Here is a 14579-nt window from a genome sequence, read left to right as displayed (position 1 = left end):
AAAAGTCTGCCTTCAGACAACAGATAGCTCATCTGTTCAAATCTTGAAACATGCTAAACGTATACTCCATACAATCTTTAAATTTGCTCTTTTCACTTCAAAACTAACCCTGACTTGAAACTCTTTCTAGATGGATCTAATAATCACAGCAGAATTAAATATCTCTTAACATTCTTGAGTCAAATTAAATTGATGCAAATACAGTATACCATGCAAATAAGTGTACCTAAAATATGGAAAATACTAATGAAGTAAAGAATTGTTCAATCTATGCTTTATTTAAATGTAAAGCAAAGAATTACCTAATTTCCTCCCACACTAGGTATTTTTTGTCATAAGGCATTCTTCATTTTTAAATTATTGTACATAAGAACCTTTGTGCTATTTCACTTAGTTCTGTTTCATCTGGAAATATAACTTGTTCATCAGTATAATTTCCCATTATCTTCATCTTACCATAGTCTTGTTAAAATTGTTCTTGCCTTAGTTACCTGTTGCTATGTACCTATTACCTGTACCTATTCCAATTTTGTAGAAGCCTGAGAAAGAAGGCAGCAACCGAGGCTGACTTTTTCCTGTGACTAGTAAAGCATTATAGTATTAAGTTAGGCCTAGGGCTGCTTATTTAGGCCAAGGACAGGTCAGGTATATGGTTACTGTTCCATTTTTGTTATACCCTTTAGTACAGTGCAATCTCGAGTCAGTGAACTATATGCAACCAGCCACAATTCATTGGAGTGAGGGATTCCTTGTAACTGGAGTTGACTTCAGGAGGCATTTGAGAGATGCAATTTTTTTCTTTTAAGATGAAAAAATACTTTACACATATTTCTTCTAATGTTATGTCCATCTATGAAAACCATTAAAAATGTGATTGGAGCCATATTAAAGAGTGACACCATTCATCTCCATCTATAAGAGAGTATGTCTGTTTATCTGTCTGTTCAAGTTTAAAGGCCAGATGCTTGGGGCTAGCTTTGTTAAGCTTTCCTGGCCCCAATGACCCTTCTGAATGAAATATGAAATGTTCAGCTCTGAGTCCATAGACTTTGTCATTTATTTAACTGATGACATATACATTCTAAGGGCAACCATTTGGTTACAGTGATGGAGATAATGCATAAGGAAAATGGTTACAGTAATGGAGGGAGATAGAGGAAAGGGAGGTAGGGTATGCTGTAGAGATTCATTCATTCTGGAAGAGATTCAGCTATTCTTGAAAATATCTGTGGAAAACACCACCATAGAAGCCGCTAACAATGTTCATCTATGCTACTTGTATCAAATGCATCATCACTGAATCCAGAAAACGATTCATCTATGTATCATCTATAAAAATTGGAGATGGCAAGGGTGGCACCCAGAGCTACAACTGGATACGCTCGCTATATCGTCCTCATCGGTGCTTTATCACTTGCATCTGACCTTTGTGTTAGGTCCTTATTGTGCCTAGCTTCATCAATATCATGACCCTTATGTTCTTCAAACAATAAGGTCTGAATTTCACCGACAGAATGATCTTTCCACACCGCGTCGGACAGGTGTTTGGAAGCCAGAGGCACGTGCGCTACCCATAGTTGCTCACTCAATACTAACCCAGCCAGCAGCCCTAGGACATTCTGGGAATTTTTCCCAAGATGACTGCCTCTCACTGGAGGTTACAAGAATCCATTTCGTACACAACCTACCGCGCACGCATTTTCAATGGGTACGAAATATTCAGAAGGTGTTTCCACATTTGGTGCAGTTTCCCACCGACCGAGTTTTCTCAGTTGGCGCAGCACAGTGGTTAAATTAATTTTTCTTTATTGAAATATTCGTGCCTGTTTAAGCAATTTATTCTTTCATTTCTTCTTCTATAGTGTTTACTGCATTCTCTAAGTCAGTCCGTCCTCTTTTTGATCTTCCACAGTTGAAGATATTGTTATATTTGAAGCTGACTTTGTATGTTTTGGTGGTAAATTTGTCTATTCCTTGTGTGGGAATTTTTGTACTCTGGATGGTTTCTTATGGGTTGTTTATTAGTTTCACCTGTTTCTTTCCAGTCAATCCTTGTACTGTTGAAATTGTATTTACAGAATTGAACTGCCATTCATGTTTGTTCTTTTGGATGTAGTATGGATATTATTGTTTGGACTTGTATGAGTTGTGACTTCAGTAGGCAGTAGCTGTGATAGTAATGTTCCAGTGACTTAAGTAGGCAGTAGCTGTGATAGTAATGTTCCAGTGACTTCAGTAGGCAGTAGCTGTGATAGTAATATTCCAGTGACTTCAGTAGGCAGTAGCTGTGATAGTAATGTTCCAGTGACTTAAGTAGGCAGTAGCTGTGATAGTAATGTTCCAGTGACTTCAGTAGGCAGTAGCTATAATAATAATGTTCCTGTGACTTCAGTAGGCAGTAGCTGTGATAGTAATGTTCCAGTGACTTCAGTAGGCAGTAGCTGTAATAATAATGTTCCTGTGACTTCAGTAGGCAGTAGCTGTAATAGTAATGTTCCTGTGACTTCAGTAGGCAGTAGCTGTAATAGTAATGTTCCTGTGACTTCAGTAGGCAGTAGCTGTAATAGTAATGTTCCTGTGACTTCAGTGGGCAGTAGCCGTGATAGTAATGTTCCTGTGACTTTGCCCATGATACAAAAAATGGTAGGGAAATTAATGCGGAAAAAGACTCACTATCACTTCAAGTTGATCTAAATAGGGTTTTGAAATGGTCAAAAGATTGGCAGATGCAGTTTAATGCTGATAAATGTAGAGTTTTGAGGCTAGGTAATGATGATAGTTGCAAGATACGAGTTAGATAGTGTTGAGATTGCGAAGTCGGATTGCAAAAGGTATCTGGGAGTTATGATTAGTAAGAATTTAAAACCAAAGGATCAATGCATGAATGTTCGTAATAAGGCTAATAGGACACTGGGATTTATTAATCGAAGCATTAGTAACAAGACACCTGGTGTTGTTCTTCAGCTATATCTTGCTCTGGTTAGGCCCCATTTAGATTATGCAGTTCAGTTTTGGTCGCCGTACTTTAGAATGGATATAAATTCACTTGTACATGTCCAACGTAGGATGACAAAGTTAATTCCCCAAATTAGAACTTTCATATGAAGAAAGATTAACAAAGCTTAAATTGCGTTCACTAGAAAGGCGAAGAGTTAGGGGTGACATGATAGAGGTTTACAAGTGGATGAATGGACATAACAATGGGGATATTAATAGGGGTATTAAAAGTATCAACACGACTTATATAAATGTAAGTTTATTTCCAATTTGTATTGTTTATGAGGTTTTTGGTGGGTTTATTGCATCCCCTGATTAAGGGTGTGTTGTGATTTTTAGAATTGATTCATCTAATATTGGTAGTTGTATTGGTGTTGTGTGGTGTTGAGGAGTGCAGTGTGTGCACGTGATGCACGTATGAACAGCAAGTACCTTCCTATATGTTAACTATAATAATTCAACTTATTTTTATTACTTCATTTAAAGGTGGCTAGTATTTTTTTTTTTTTTTTTTTACTTCATTGTAAATTTGCAATTAATACTTCAAATACTTTGTTAGCTTTTTAAGACTTACTCAAATTGCTTTGTTTTAGTGGCTGTGAGAATACCATTTGCACAACAATATTTTTAAGGTATCCCATTGTATTTATAAACATTTTAGTAAAAAATACTTGTAAATGTTAAAAACGAATATTACTATCCATTTACAATTTGTATTTTAATATGAAGAGGGTGATTGCTTAATTTGTACAAATATTTTTATTCTAAAGTTTAAATTCATTATACCACTAATTCTAGATTCATTTGATTGATATCATATAGCACTTCTGAGATGTTTGGTAGAATTATTTCAAATGCTATTGTAATTATCATTCTTAGCTAAGTGCATAATATGGGCAAGCCATTAATGTAATGGCGACAATTACTGTCTTAGGATAAAGTTTGTGAGGATGTTGATGTACTTGCAGGAGTTCATAAGATCATGGTTACGGGCATCACAGTACAGAGCAGCAAAGACGCACTTCGCCTAACTCGTCTCTTCCCTGAAACACTCTACTCGACAGCAGGTGAACTACCAAGATTTGTCAAATCAATAGGAAGTTTAATCTTTGTACCTAGTTCCATTTTATTGATTATCAAAATAATGTTATTTTTGAACTAATGCTATGTACTTTTTTATTGATTCTCATAATAAACTGATGTTATTGAATAGGACATTAACAGTGTTTTGTGCACACACACAGTGGGCATGTGTTCACTAATTTCATTATACAGTAACTAATTTTCTCTTCATTACATAGACATTTTTACTACATAAAAAATTACCTAGCTATGAGTAGATTAAAGAGGGTAAAGAAGCTCCTGGTATAGATGGAATAACTGCAGATTTATTGAGGTATGGAGATGTTGTGATGGACATAAAGTTAAATGTATGTCAGATAACATGGCAGGAAGATGAGGTGCTGGATGATTGCTCATGGGCCATTATGGTACTCATATACAGTGGCACCTTGCTCGAACGTATCGTGGTGAACCACAACACTCCGTGGGTCAAAATGAATTTGCTAACTTTCTTGTGAACTGTCCTAACTGCTGAGAAAATGCCCATAGTGTATTTCATATTTTTGTCAATTATACTATTACTGTATCTGGTTTTTAATAGTATATATTAATACTGTAATAAAATTTGATTTCTTTTCTGGGGGAGCCCCGTCGGCTCCCCGGAGCTTTACCAGGCTGATATGCTAATGTCAGACTTTGGCATCAGTCATATGTATGGAGTTCTAGGGCCTACCGGGGACCACGGCCAGAACCTGGCCCCCTCAGAGAGGCAGGGAGGGGGAAGGGGGAGCCCCAGACCTCTCACGCTGGCTATCCACCCATCAGTTCTGAGGCTGGATGTCAAAACACGCGAAAAACTGCCGACCGGAGGGAGGGAGGGTTGCCGGGGAGCCTCCGGGTCTCGCCCAGAAAATGGCGTTTCATTTCATTCAACGCTAGTTTTCTGGGGGGAGCCCTGTTGGCTCCCCGGAGCTAACTACCCACAGAGGAAGGTCAAAGGGACGGAACCTGGAGGCAGACACCATGCACCCCTCAACGGAAGCGAGACAACTGGCAGCAAACGCCAACCCAAGGCGACTCAGCCTGGAAAAGGCCCGGGAACAACACGAGACAACGAGCAGCAAGGCCCCAGTACGAACACCAAAAGATCTGTGCCCGAATAACAGCAAGGACACCCCGCCCAGACGGCAGCAAGAGCAGCAAAGCCATGAACGCCACGGGCATAGGGAAAGAACACAGGCAGGCTAGCTGCAATAACACGGCTGACAACCCGGGACACTGTCAGCCACAAACAGGGAAGAACGGAACCAGATTAACTCAAAGTGCGCCCCAGACATAGAGGCCGCGGCATGCAAATAACAGCGGAGGGCCGCCACTGAACACAAAACACGACACCCCCGGCCCGACCAACCAAGCACCAACAACCCAAGGACCCCTCCGGAACACAGAAGCCCCATCCTGTACCAGAAAAGAGGGAGACTGCTGCCACCGAACAACCAAAAACGCCAAAACCGAAGGAGCAGAAAACCCCTGCGGAGGAGCAAGAAGGCCAGCGACCCAACCCCCAGAGGCAAACGCCAACAGGAAAGAGAGCCAACGAAAAACAAACTGGAACCGAAGGGGCACCACCAACCGAGGAGAAGACCGAGCATGCTGACCAGAGACCAGGACGGTGCAAGCGGTGCACGAACAGACCGGAGGTGAAACAACGCACGAGACAACTTACTAACGGTGCAGAAGCAACACCAAGATCGAAAGCAAGCCGAAGCGGCTCCGCCAGCGCCGCATGAAACAAGGCGACAGTACGTGGCAAGACAACAGCCCCCAACCCCCACCAGAAAAACCAAGTCAATGCTAACAACTGCAGCCACCTAAGAAGGGACAGGAGGAAAAGGAAGGACCGCCAAAATACCCCATACTGCCGCCAAGAAGAAGTACGCAGGTGGAACACCTACAATGAAGCCACCAGACCACCAACCGGAGGCGAGACACGCGAGGCAGAACGGAATCAGCCCCGACAAGGCTCCTCTGAGGCCAGGAAAAGACGGAGCCGCGGGAAGATCTCGGGCACAACCACCAAAGCCCAGGTGGCACAAAGGAGATGGAACGTCTGCTGAACAGAAACTCCCCAATGCAAGCAAGCCAGCCAGGAGATCAGAAACGACGGGTCCGACGCGAGACATCGCAAGACCCAGAAAAGCCAACCGGCAGGGCAAGCCAGGAAAACCGAAGAAGGCGTAAGGGTTGCCACCAGAACAGTACCCGAACCAAGGGGTACGAGCAACAAAAACAGACCAAGACACATAAGCACACCACAGGACACAGGCTAAAAGAACGCCCAAGAAGCCAAGGAAGGCACGAAGAACACCCCTGCAGCAGAGGAGGAAACAAAGGGAGCGCACAAGGAAGGGAAGCGGTAGAAACCGACCCCCCCCCCCTCCCCCCAACAGCAGCAAGTGTAGGCAAAACCGACCAAAGGAGGTGCCAGGGAAGCGACTGGAGAGAGGCAGGACGTAAGAGCCAAAGCTCAAATCCCAGGAAACAACCAGGGGTGGACAATCAGGCGGGGACAGAACCCCACGCACATGGAAGGGCCAAGCCAAGGACCCGAAGATCACGAAAAATAACAAGCAAACCCCATACGCAAACCCTAGGCACAAAACAGCAGCAAAGTGCCACACCACACCCGGACACAGTAACAAGGACACGCTACCGCAAAACACGTCACCAATGCACACGTGCAGCAGAAACATGCACCACCGCAACACGCAACATGTAAGTAGCAACTTGCAGCTGCAAAGGCAGAGAACGGTGCAGGCAGACCCCAGACAGGGCCAATAGACACACGACAGACCCCAGCATGCCCAGGAACCTGCACACCAGGCGACCAACGGCGGAGACCTGCTCGATACTTGCTGGATGGGGTTCTGGGAGATCATTTTCTCCCCAAGCCCTGCCCAAGGCTAGGCTTGACTTGTGAGAGGTTGGTCCACCAGGCTGTTGCTCGGAGTGGCCCACAGGCCCACATATCCACCACAGCCAGGATGGGCCGGAACCTCTATTCGAAAACAGGCTAGTGTTCCTTGGAAGTTCATGGATGTACCGGCAATATGGCGTATCCTCGCAGGTAGGACGTTTAACAACAGCAGACCTCTGATGTTTATACAGTGTTCCCCGATTGTGCCTATGGCACCACTGCACTCCACTGGTACTATCCCGCATGTATTTCCATATAGGCGGGACCCAAGAGCCAGAGCTCAAACCCCGCAAGCACAACCAGGAGAGCCCTACCTGGAGAGTAGTACATAACCAGCACCACAACCCACACACCTCATAACATGAAAGAGGTGGGTCCCCTGAATGACTAGCATGGGTTGGACATGCACATGAGTAGGACTGGAAGGGTTGAAAAGGGACAGTCACCAGTGTGCTAACGATCTCATTTGTACATAAATATACCTAAATAAAGACAGGTATATAAACATCTTCGCATCCAGCGCCCGGCCGAAAGACGCCAGACCACAGAAACTCACCTGTCGAACGGAGGCACGAACGTGACACGACCCAACAGTGCCCAGAAAATCCTGGGAGCACCGCCAGGTGAAGAAGCCAGAGCCGGACACGCAGGAGAGCAGGGTAGAGGCGAAGGAGGAGGCCTACACCCATGACACAGGGAAAACCTCGGCGTCCTCCCCACAGCTGGAATCCAGGACACTCCTGGAGCGAAGAGCTGGTCGGAGTTGGTCGGAGCAAAGAGCTGGTCGGAGTCGGTCGGAGCAAAGAGCCGGGGAGCCAGTCGACCGAGCGGACAGCACGCAGAACTTGTGATCCTGTGGTCCCGGGCGCCGGCGAGAAACAATGGGCAGAGTTTCTTTCACCCTATGCCCCTGTTACCTAGCAGTAAAATAGGTACCTGGGTCTTAGTCAGCTGTCACGGGCTGCTTCCTGGGGGTGGAGGCCTGGTCGAGGACCAGGCCGCTGGGACACTAAAAAAAAAGCCCCGAAATCATCTCAAGATAACCTCACGTGAAGAAGGGGCACATACCGGAGAAGTGAGAAGAACGAGAGGCGAAGCACCCGAGAAAAAAGGGCACAAAACACCAGCACTGAAACACACCGCCCAGAGCAAAATAAACTCGCACGGCGCATGCGCAGGATGCGCTGGCCGAACACACAACCCGCTCTGCGAGAAGGCGCCAACCAGGACTACTGCACCAGAAGCAAACACCAGTCCTGAAGGAACACAAAGGCACAGTCGCACCCAAGACCAAAAGTCACGTAGAACTCCAAGAACGGGGAAACATGACGAAGACACCGTCCCAAAAAGGGGGAGCATCCACCTACAGGACGGAACCAACCGACTCAAAGGACAAGAAACCGAGCCCGAGGAGGGGCCGATGGCCAACAACATGTACGGCGAGAGGGGGGGGGGGGACCCCACTCCGCGTAACCACAAGCCCCGCCTAGAGGGGAAGAAAAAACCCCCGTGGGGTCCTACGGGGCCAAGGCCCCCCAAGTCAGCCCCGGGAACCCACACGACAGGCCCCGGGGCCGAGCTGTCCCCCCAAAGCCCCGGTCGTACCAGAAAACCGGGGCAGTCGCAAAAATACTAAGGAAGGGAGCCCACTGGCAGACTCTTACAACACGGCTGGAGGAACAGGCTCAAATGCCCCCGTCACTACCCCGGGAAGGGGAATTCCCCGAGACTGCCCGAGTCTCAAAACCATCGAACCCCGCCCCGAACCCACAAATGGTAAAGAACTGGACGTAGGCAGGAAGGGGGGATCCAGGGGAAAGACAAGGGGGCATGGAAGGAACCAAAGCAACCAACACCCCCAAGTCCTAACACGAACCAAAACGGGGCAGCCGCGGGGCTCCCAGGGAGCAAACAAATGAGAGCGTTGCTTTGTGCCTTGGTGGTGGCAATAGAGCCGGCCGCCATGATCGGTGGAAACAAGCTGCACAGTGCCCTGCGCCCCACTAGTGCAAAACTGCCCTTTACCCAAAGGCGAACAAGGGAGACAGAACACCCGAGCACACAAAGAGCGGCCGAAAACCAAGCAGTAAACGGCCTAGCAGGGGCAGAACCCAAGGAACTTGTGGAAGGTGGCCCCAAGCCCCAAGGGCAGTACTTACAGGGCACCTATGGAAGGGAGCCCTAGGCACATACAGCCCGAGTACTGGAGACTCACTCCGGCTCATGCACCACCCGGGGCATGAGACTGCCCGAGTCTCAAAACCATCGAACCCCGCCCCGAACCCACAAATGGTAAAGAACTGGACGTAGGCAGGAAGGGGGGATCCAGGGGAAAGACAAGGGGGCATGGAAGGAACCAAAGCAACCAACACCCCCAAGTCCTAACACGAACCAAAACGGGGCAGCCGCGGGGCTCCCAGGGAGCAAACAAATGAGAGCGTTGCTTTGTGCCTTGGTGGTGGCAATAGAGCCGGCCGCCATGATCGGTGGAAACAAGCTGCACAGTGCCCTGCGCCCCACTAGTGCAAAACTGCCCTTTACCCAAAGGCGAACAAGGGAGACAGAACACCCGAGCACACAAAGAGCGGCCGAAAACCAAGCAGTAAACGGCCTAGCAGGGGCAGAACCCAAGGAACTTGTGGAAGGTGGCCCCAAGCCCCAAGGGCAGTACTTACAGGGCACCTATGGAAGGGAGCCCTAGGCACATACAGCCCGAGTACTGGAGACTCACTCCGGCTCATGCACCACCTAGAAGACAGACACCACACTCTAGGTACAGTGCTGAAACAACTACTGGAGCCAGAGCACACAACTGGTGCCTATAGCATCAGCCGAAGAACTGATGGGTGGATAGCCGGCGTGAGAGGTCTGGGGCTCCCCCTTCCCCCTCCTGGGGAGGGGGGAGCTGCGCAGACAGCGGCGCGGTGACGTGTGATGTCATACTAGTTTGCTGGTTTTCTGTTGGGGAGTTCTATCCACTAGTTTGGCTTTTGGTAGCAATTTTAACCAGAATAGGGGTTTGTTTTGGAATGCTTACCTTTCTGGATGCTTGACCCGGTCGATGGCAGACATAGAATGCTTCCAACCACACAGGGGTTTCTATAGGCCATTGTTCATCTTGACTCTGAGGGGGCCAGGTTCTGGCTGTGGTCCCTGGTAGGCCCTAGAACTCCATACACATGACTGATGCCAAAGTCTGACATTAGCATATCAGCCTGGTAAAGCTCCGGGGAGCCTCCGGGTCTCACCCAGAAAATGGCGTTTCATTACATTCAACGCTGGTTTTTTATAATATTTAAAAATTGTGTAACACTGTTCTTGGTACATACTTCTAAGGTGTTCGAAGTCCTTTTGTAACCGAACATGTCTTGGCCATGTGCTTTTTTTCCTCTGTAATGATGTGGCAGAATCTCTCAGCACTCAGTGGTTCTTATCTATTATTCTTTAGTTATTTCATTCTCATTTGAAAAGATGTCTACCAACTGTGGTTGGGCAAAACTAGGTAGTGAAAGAGAAGAACTCTTAACATGGAAAAAATGATAGATTGGGAAAAGTGAGCAAGCCTGGAAAGTGCCAAGTGAGGGGGTGAACTGATGATAGTGGTTTGAAGTGAAAAATGCCCAGGAGATCAAAGCATAAGTTGCTGAATGAGATGGCGTATAAATGGTTTATGCAGCAGCAGCATAATGAGGCAGTTTTGTATGGTGTTTGTTCTCTATTGCATAAGTACTACTTTATTGTATTCTGTACTCACATTCTACTTTCAAATACCCATGCTCTGGAGGCAATTCAAAATGCACTCAGCAGTGAGAAAATCATGAATCAAAACAAGTATTCCATCAGATAAGAGCAGATAATATAGGTTTATTGTGTCAAATTTCATAATTATCTTGGTACATAAAACATTTTGAATTATTCTAAATATTATTCTTTTGGTAATGTAGGAATCCATCCTCATGAAGCCAAGTCATGGGATGATGAAACAGAAGAGGCATTAAGAGAATTGGCAGCCAATCATGAAGTAGTGGCCATAGGCGAGTGCGGACTGGACTTCAATCGAAACTTCTCTCCTCAGGATGTTCAGCTTGAGGTCTTTGAAAAGCAGGCAAGTTAAATATTAATGATGATTTTAAATTACCTTACAAAGCCTGCCTTACAAAGCCAAGCCTGGCCTTGGGCTGCGCTTGGGGAGTAGAACAACTCCCAGAACCCCATCAACCAGGTAAAGATCATTTTTGGAATTTTGAGTATCTGATTTTGTTAATATCTAACACTAAGTCACAGAAAAGAAGTATGTATTATGGTATAATTTATACATTTTTAATATTCATTGTTTTAACCATATAAATAAATTTTTACAGTTTCAATAAAGCTTCCAGTTTGTGAGGCATCTTAGGTACGGTGATGTGTACCAAGTAGCTTTCTCCAGCTATCTAAAATGTTCACAAATTCTTAACACTGATTTTCTAAATGCGATCTTTGGTTCATAATCATTGCACCCGAGTTTATGAGACATATAATAATTTGATTTCGTAGCGAAAATTACACTTTCTATGTGTAGTGTAATAGCTACACAAAATAACTTATGTTATTTCGTACCATAAGCTGGATGTGTGTAAGTGCTTGTCACACTGTTAACACGGGTAGTAGTATACACCAGTAAGTTTCTGGTGTATACCAGTGAACCAGAAAATACCAAAATAGTGTTGAGTGCTGTATAAACAAGTTTGAAGCCACCTTTATTATAGTATTAGTGTTAAGAAAGAGAAAGCTAAAAACAAATATTAGTTCCTCAGTTATTGAGAGCTGAAATGGCTATGTTCATATTTTCTCCTGTGGTACACAGTGAAGAATTTATAGGATGAATTATTTGCCAATAGTAGTGTGCAGGTACAGAACTTATTTGGACCTAAAAAGTTAAGATTTTTTCCTGAAGTTAAACTCTTCTCTCAGGTCTCTCTAGCATGTGAACTGAGGAAACCTTTATTTGTACACGAACGAGATGCCCACAAGGAAGTGTTGGAGATTTTGAAAAAGTACAAGGGTCGTCTACCATCGGTTGTGATCCATTGTTTCACTGGGGACACTGCCCAGGCGTCAGCCTATCTCAAGGAAGGGTGCTATATTGGACTTACAGGTACCAGCAGCAATATGCTTTTGTAATAAAGAATGCTTTTTGTCATGTTAACATCTGCTCACCCAACCCCTACACCCATCCATACTCATTCTGTATGCCTATATTTTGAAATATATGTACATAGGTGAAGGAGTTGGTGTGCAGGTATTTGTTTTGTTTTTTAAGAATACTCCTAATGATTGTGTTGAGAAGTGTGTGGCATAGAGACTGGATATCTCCCTGAAATCATATCTAGTCTCAATTGGAATTCCTTATCTTGGAATTATGGGCTCATTGACCTTATATTCCTTATCATTGATAAATTCTATAGGCTATGTATGGAAAGACAAATCTGAGGATGGGGTACGACGAATCTTGGAAGATGGTGTGGTTCCCCTTGACAGACTTTTAGTGGAAACCGACTCTCCTTTCATGTATCCTAACACTCGCGCCTCCAAACTTCCTCCTTATGTTAAAGAGGCACTCACGGAAAGGTAAAAAAAAAAAAAAAAATGGTTTCTTAAAATTTAAGTGATAATGTACATAATTTTATTCAAATATTAATTTTCTATGCTATATGGCAGTTGGTTATGCAGAGCAATCCTGGATTGCAAATTATTATATTTTGCTAGATAATGTAATCAAAACTCTTGTCACACCTCTACAGTCCCATATTTTATTATTCAACCAGCTATTTTAATTTTACATTTTATGTGACTTACACATTTGTATATACTCCTGTTGTGTTACCGTGCTCTGCATATTTTCTAACCTTCAGTTTCAAACATTTTGCAGAGAAGTGAATTATTGTTTCTTAGACATTTTTTAAAAGCACTGTACAGTAAAATGTACCATTTCAAAGATGCATAATATTATGGGCTGTTATAAAATAGTTAACATGATTACTAAAGATAATAAGTGTACAGTACTGCAATTGTACAATATTTTTCTTTCAGATCTTTGACGTTTCTTCACCGATATTGCACCTTCCAACGTAACGAACCGTGTTCCCTTCCGGTAACTATTGAAATGATTGCAGCCTATATGAAGAAGAAGTCGGAACAGGTAGCTCTTCAAACCACATTCAATGCTCTCAAGGTTTTTGGTTTAAGCACTTGAATAATTAGAGAGTAAATTTATACCAATGCATTTGCAATATAATTTGCAATAATTATGAGTATCTACTGTATTTTTTAATGTTATAGTATTTGGTTTCATTGTAATTTTTTTTTTAATTCTTTATTCATACAACCATCAGAAATTGTCAAGGCCCTATAGTTTATCACGTGATCTTAAATAATATTTAAGAGATGTGTTGTATATGTATAAAAGAAAATACCCTTAATTATAGCTTGAAGGGTACCTACTTTTATGCAGGACATTATTGCATTTTCAAGCTAGCTCCATTTATAGAGCATTTCTTGCAGTTGACTTCCACTTGTGCATAATTGCTGGGTGCTGTTTCTGGCCAAAGAACATTGTCTTATCATACACCTTTGTACATAATCTTGACTTATTCATATGAAAACAATCCATCTTATGTACAATCCTATATGACAGGGAAATTTCCATCAATATTGTAGACTTGAACAGGTCAGTGTTCAGTATGGAAGTAGTGGAAGTGCAGCAATGCTCTTTACAAAATTGTGATGTTTTAAGCTCTTCCAGTGGCAAGTCGGGCACTCGTTACTAGTAACCACTCTGACTTGTGTTCTTGCCTTTTCATGTAAAGGGTAATTACAAGTAGATTCTCATTTGATTAAATGGTGTGAGATCTTAATTTTTTTTCATGGTACTTAATAGAACATGAATACACTTTTTAGAGAGTAATGTAAGTGGTGTATCATGTTCTGTTAGCAGGTTTTGATCAGCTGAGATAATGCACCGTTTAAACTGATGCAGCTGCTGTGTACATCTGTGAGCATTTTGTTTTAATCTTTTAAGGTACAGGATTAATTTATTTGAATTTGTTTATAATATTATTGTGATAAACAATGGTGCTTTTATAATGATACTGTCAATATCATAGTCATGGTATTTGTAATAATAATTGTAGCTATGCCCCCCAAAAATTCACAGTATAGTACTTATTGCTGTACTGAATTTTCATGATGTGCTGTAAATATATCGGTAAATCTGAATCGACTTTGTAGCCATGAACGAGTAATAAAATAAATGCATTTCTCGACTTTATTTGCTAGCACTTTGGGTTGACAGTAGTTTTTAATAACCCTTTAGTTTCTTCATGAAAACCAAATTCTAGTCCCAGTTTACCTAATTATTTTCTGCTTTATCTTATATTTTGGGCATCATGGATTTATTCATCTTGGATGTTTATTACCTTCATTGCCTCTGAGGGGGGAGTTAAACAAATACTCAAGTTATTTAATTCAGTAACGTGAGAACTGACATTGACTAAAAAGCTTT

At 43.6% G+C, this 14579-nt stretch overlaps 1 protein-coding gene across 4 annotated transcripts in view; it reads left to right on the top strand.

Moving 5' to 3' along the window:
• LOC123750658 (3'-5' ssDNA/RNA exonuclease TatD) overlaps positions 1 to 14368 on the top strand; it is a 22812-nt gene extending 8444 nt beyond the window's left edge. For 3 of the 4 annotated variants that reach the window (XM_069321905.1, XM_045732758.2, XM_069321903.1), the window contains 5 exons: positions 3966 to 4064; positions 10981 to 11141; positions 11990 to 12173; positions 12484 to 12646; positions 13109 to 14368. In XM_069321905.1, coding sequence (XP_069178006.1) covers positions 3980 to 4064; positions 10981 to 11141; positions 11990 to 12173; positions 12484 to 12646; positions 13109 to 13271 — 756 coding nt within the window. In that variant the 5' untranslated portion in view covers positions 3966 to 3979 and the 3' untranslated portion in view covers positions 13272 to 14368. Of the gene's footprint in view, positions 1 to 1513; positions 1709 to 3965; positions 4065 to 10980; positions 11142 to 11989; positions 12174 to 12483; positions 12647 to 13108 lie in introns of all 4 variants that reach the window. The other variant, XM_069321904.1, reaches the window with a different exon arrangement.
• The last annotated feature ends 211 nt before the right edge of the window (positions 14369 to 14579 follow it).

The sequence above is a fragment of the Procambarus clarkii genome, chromosome 10 (genome assembly GCF_040958095.1).
Source record: "Procambarus clarkii isolate CNS0578487 chromosome 10, FALCON_Pclarkii_2.0, whole genome shotgun sequence".
Lineage (NCBI taxonomy): Eukaryota > Metazoa > Arthropoda > Malacostraca > Decapoda > Cambaridae > Procambarus > Procambarus clarkii.
Note: the sequence above shows the minus strand (reverse complement) of the source record. Positions and strands in the feature narration are given on the sequence as shown.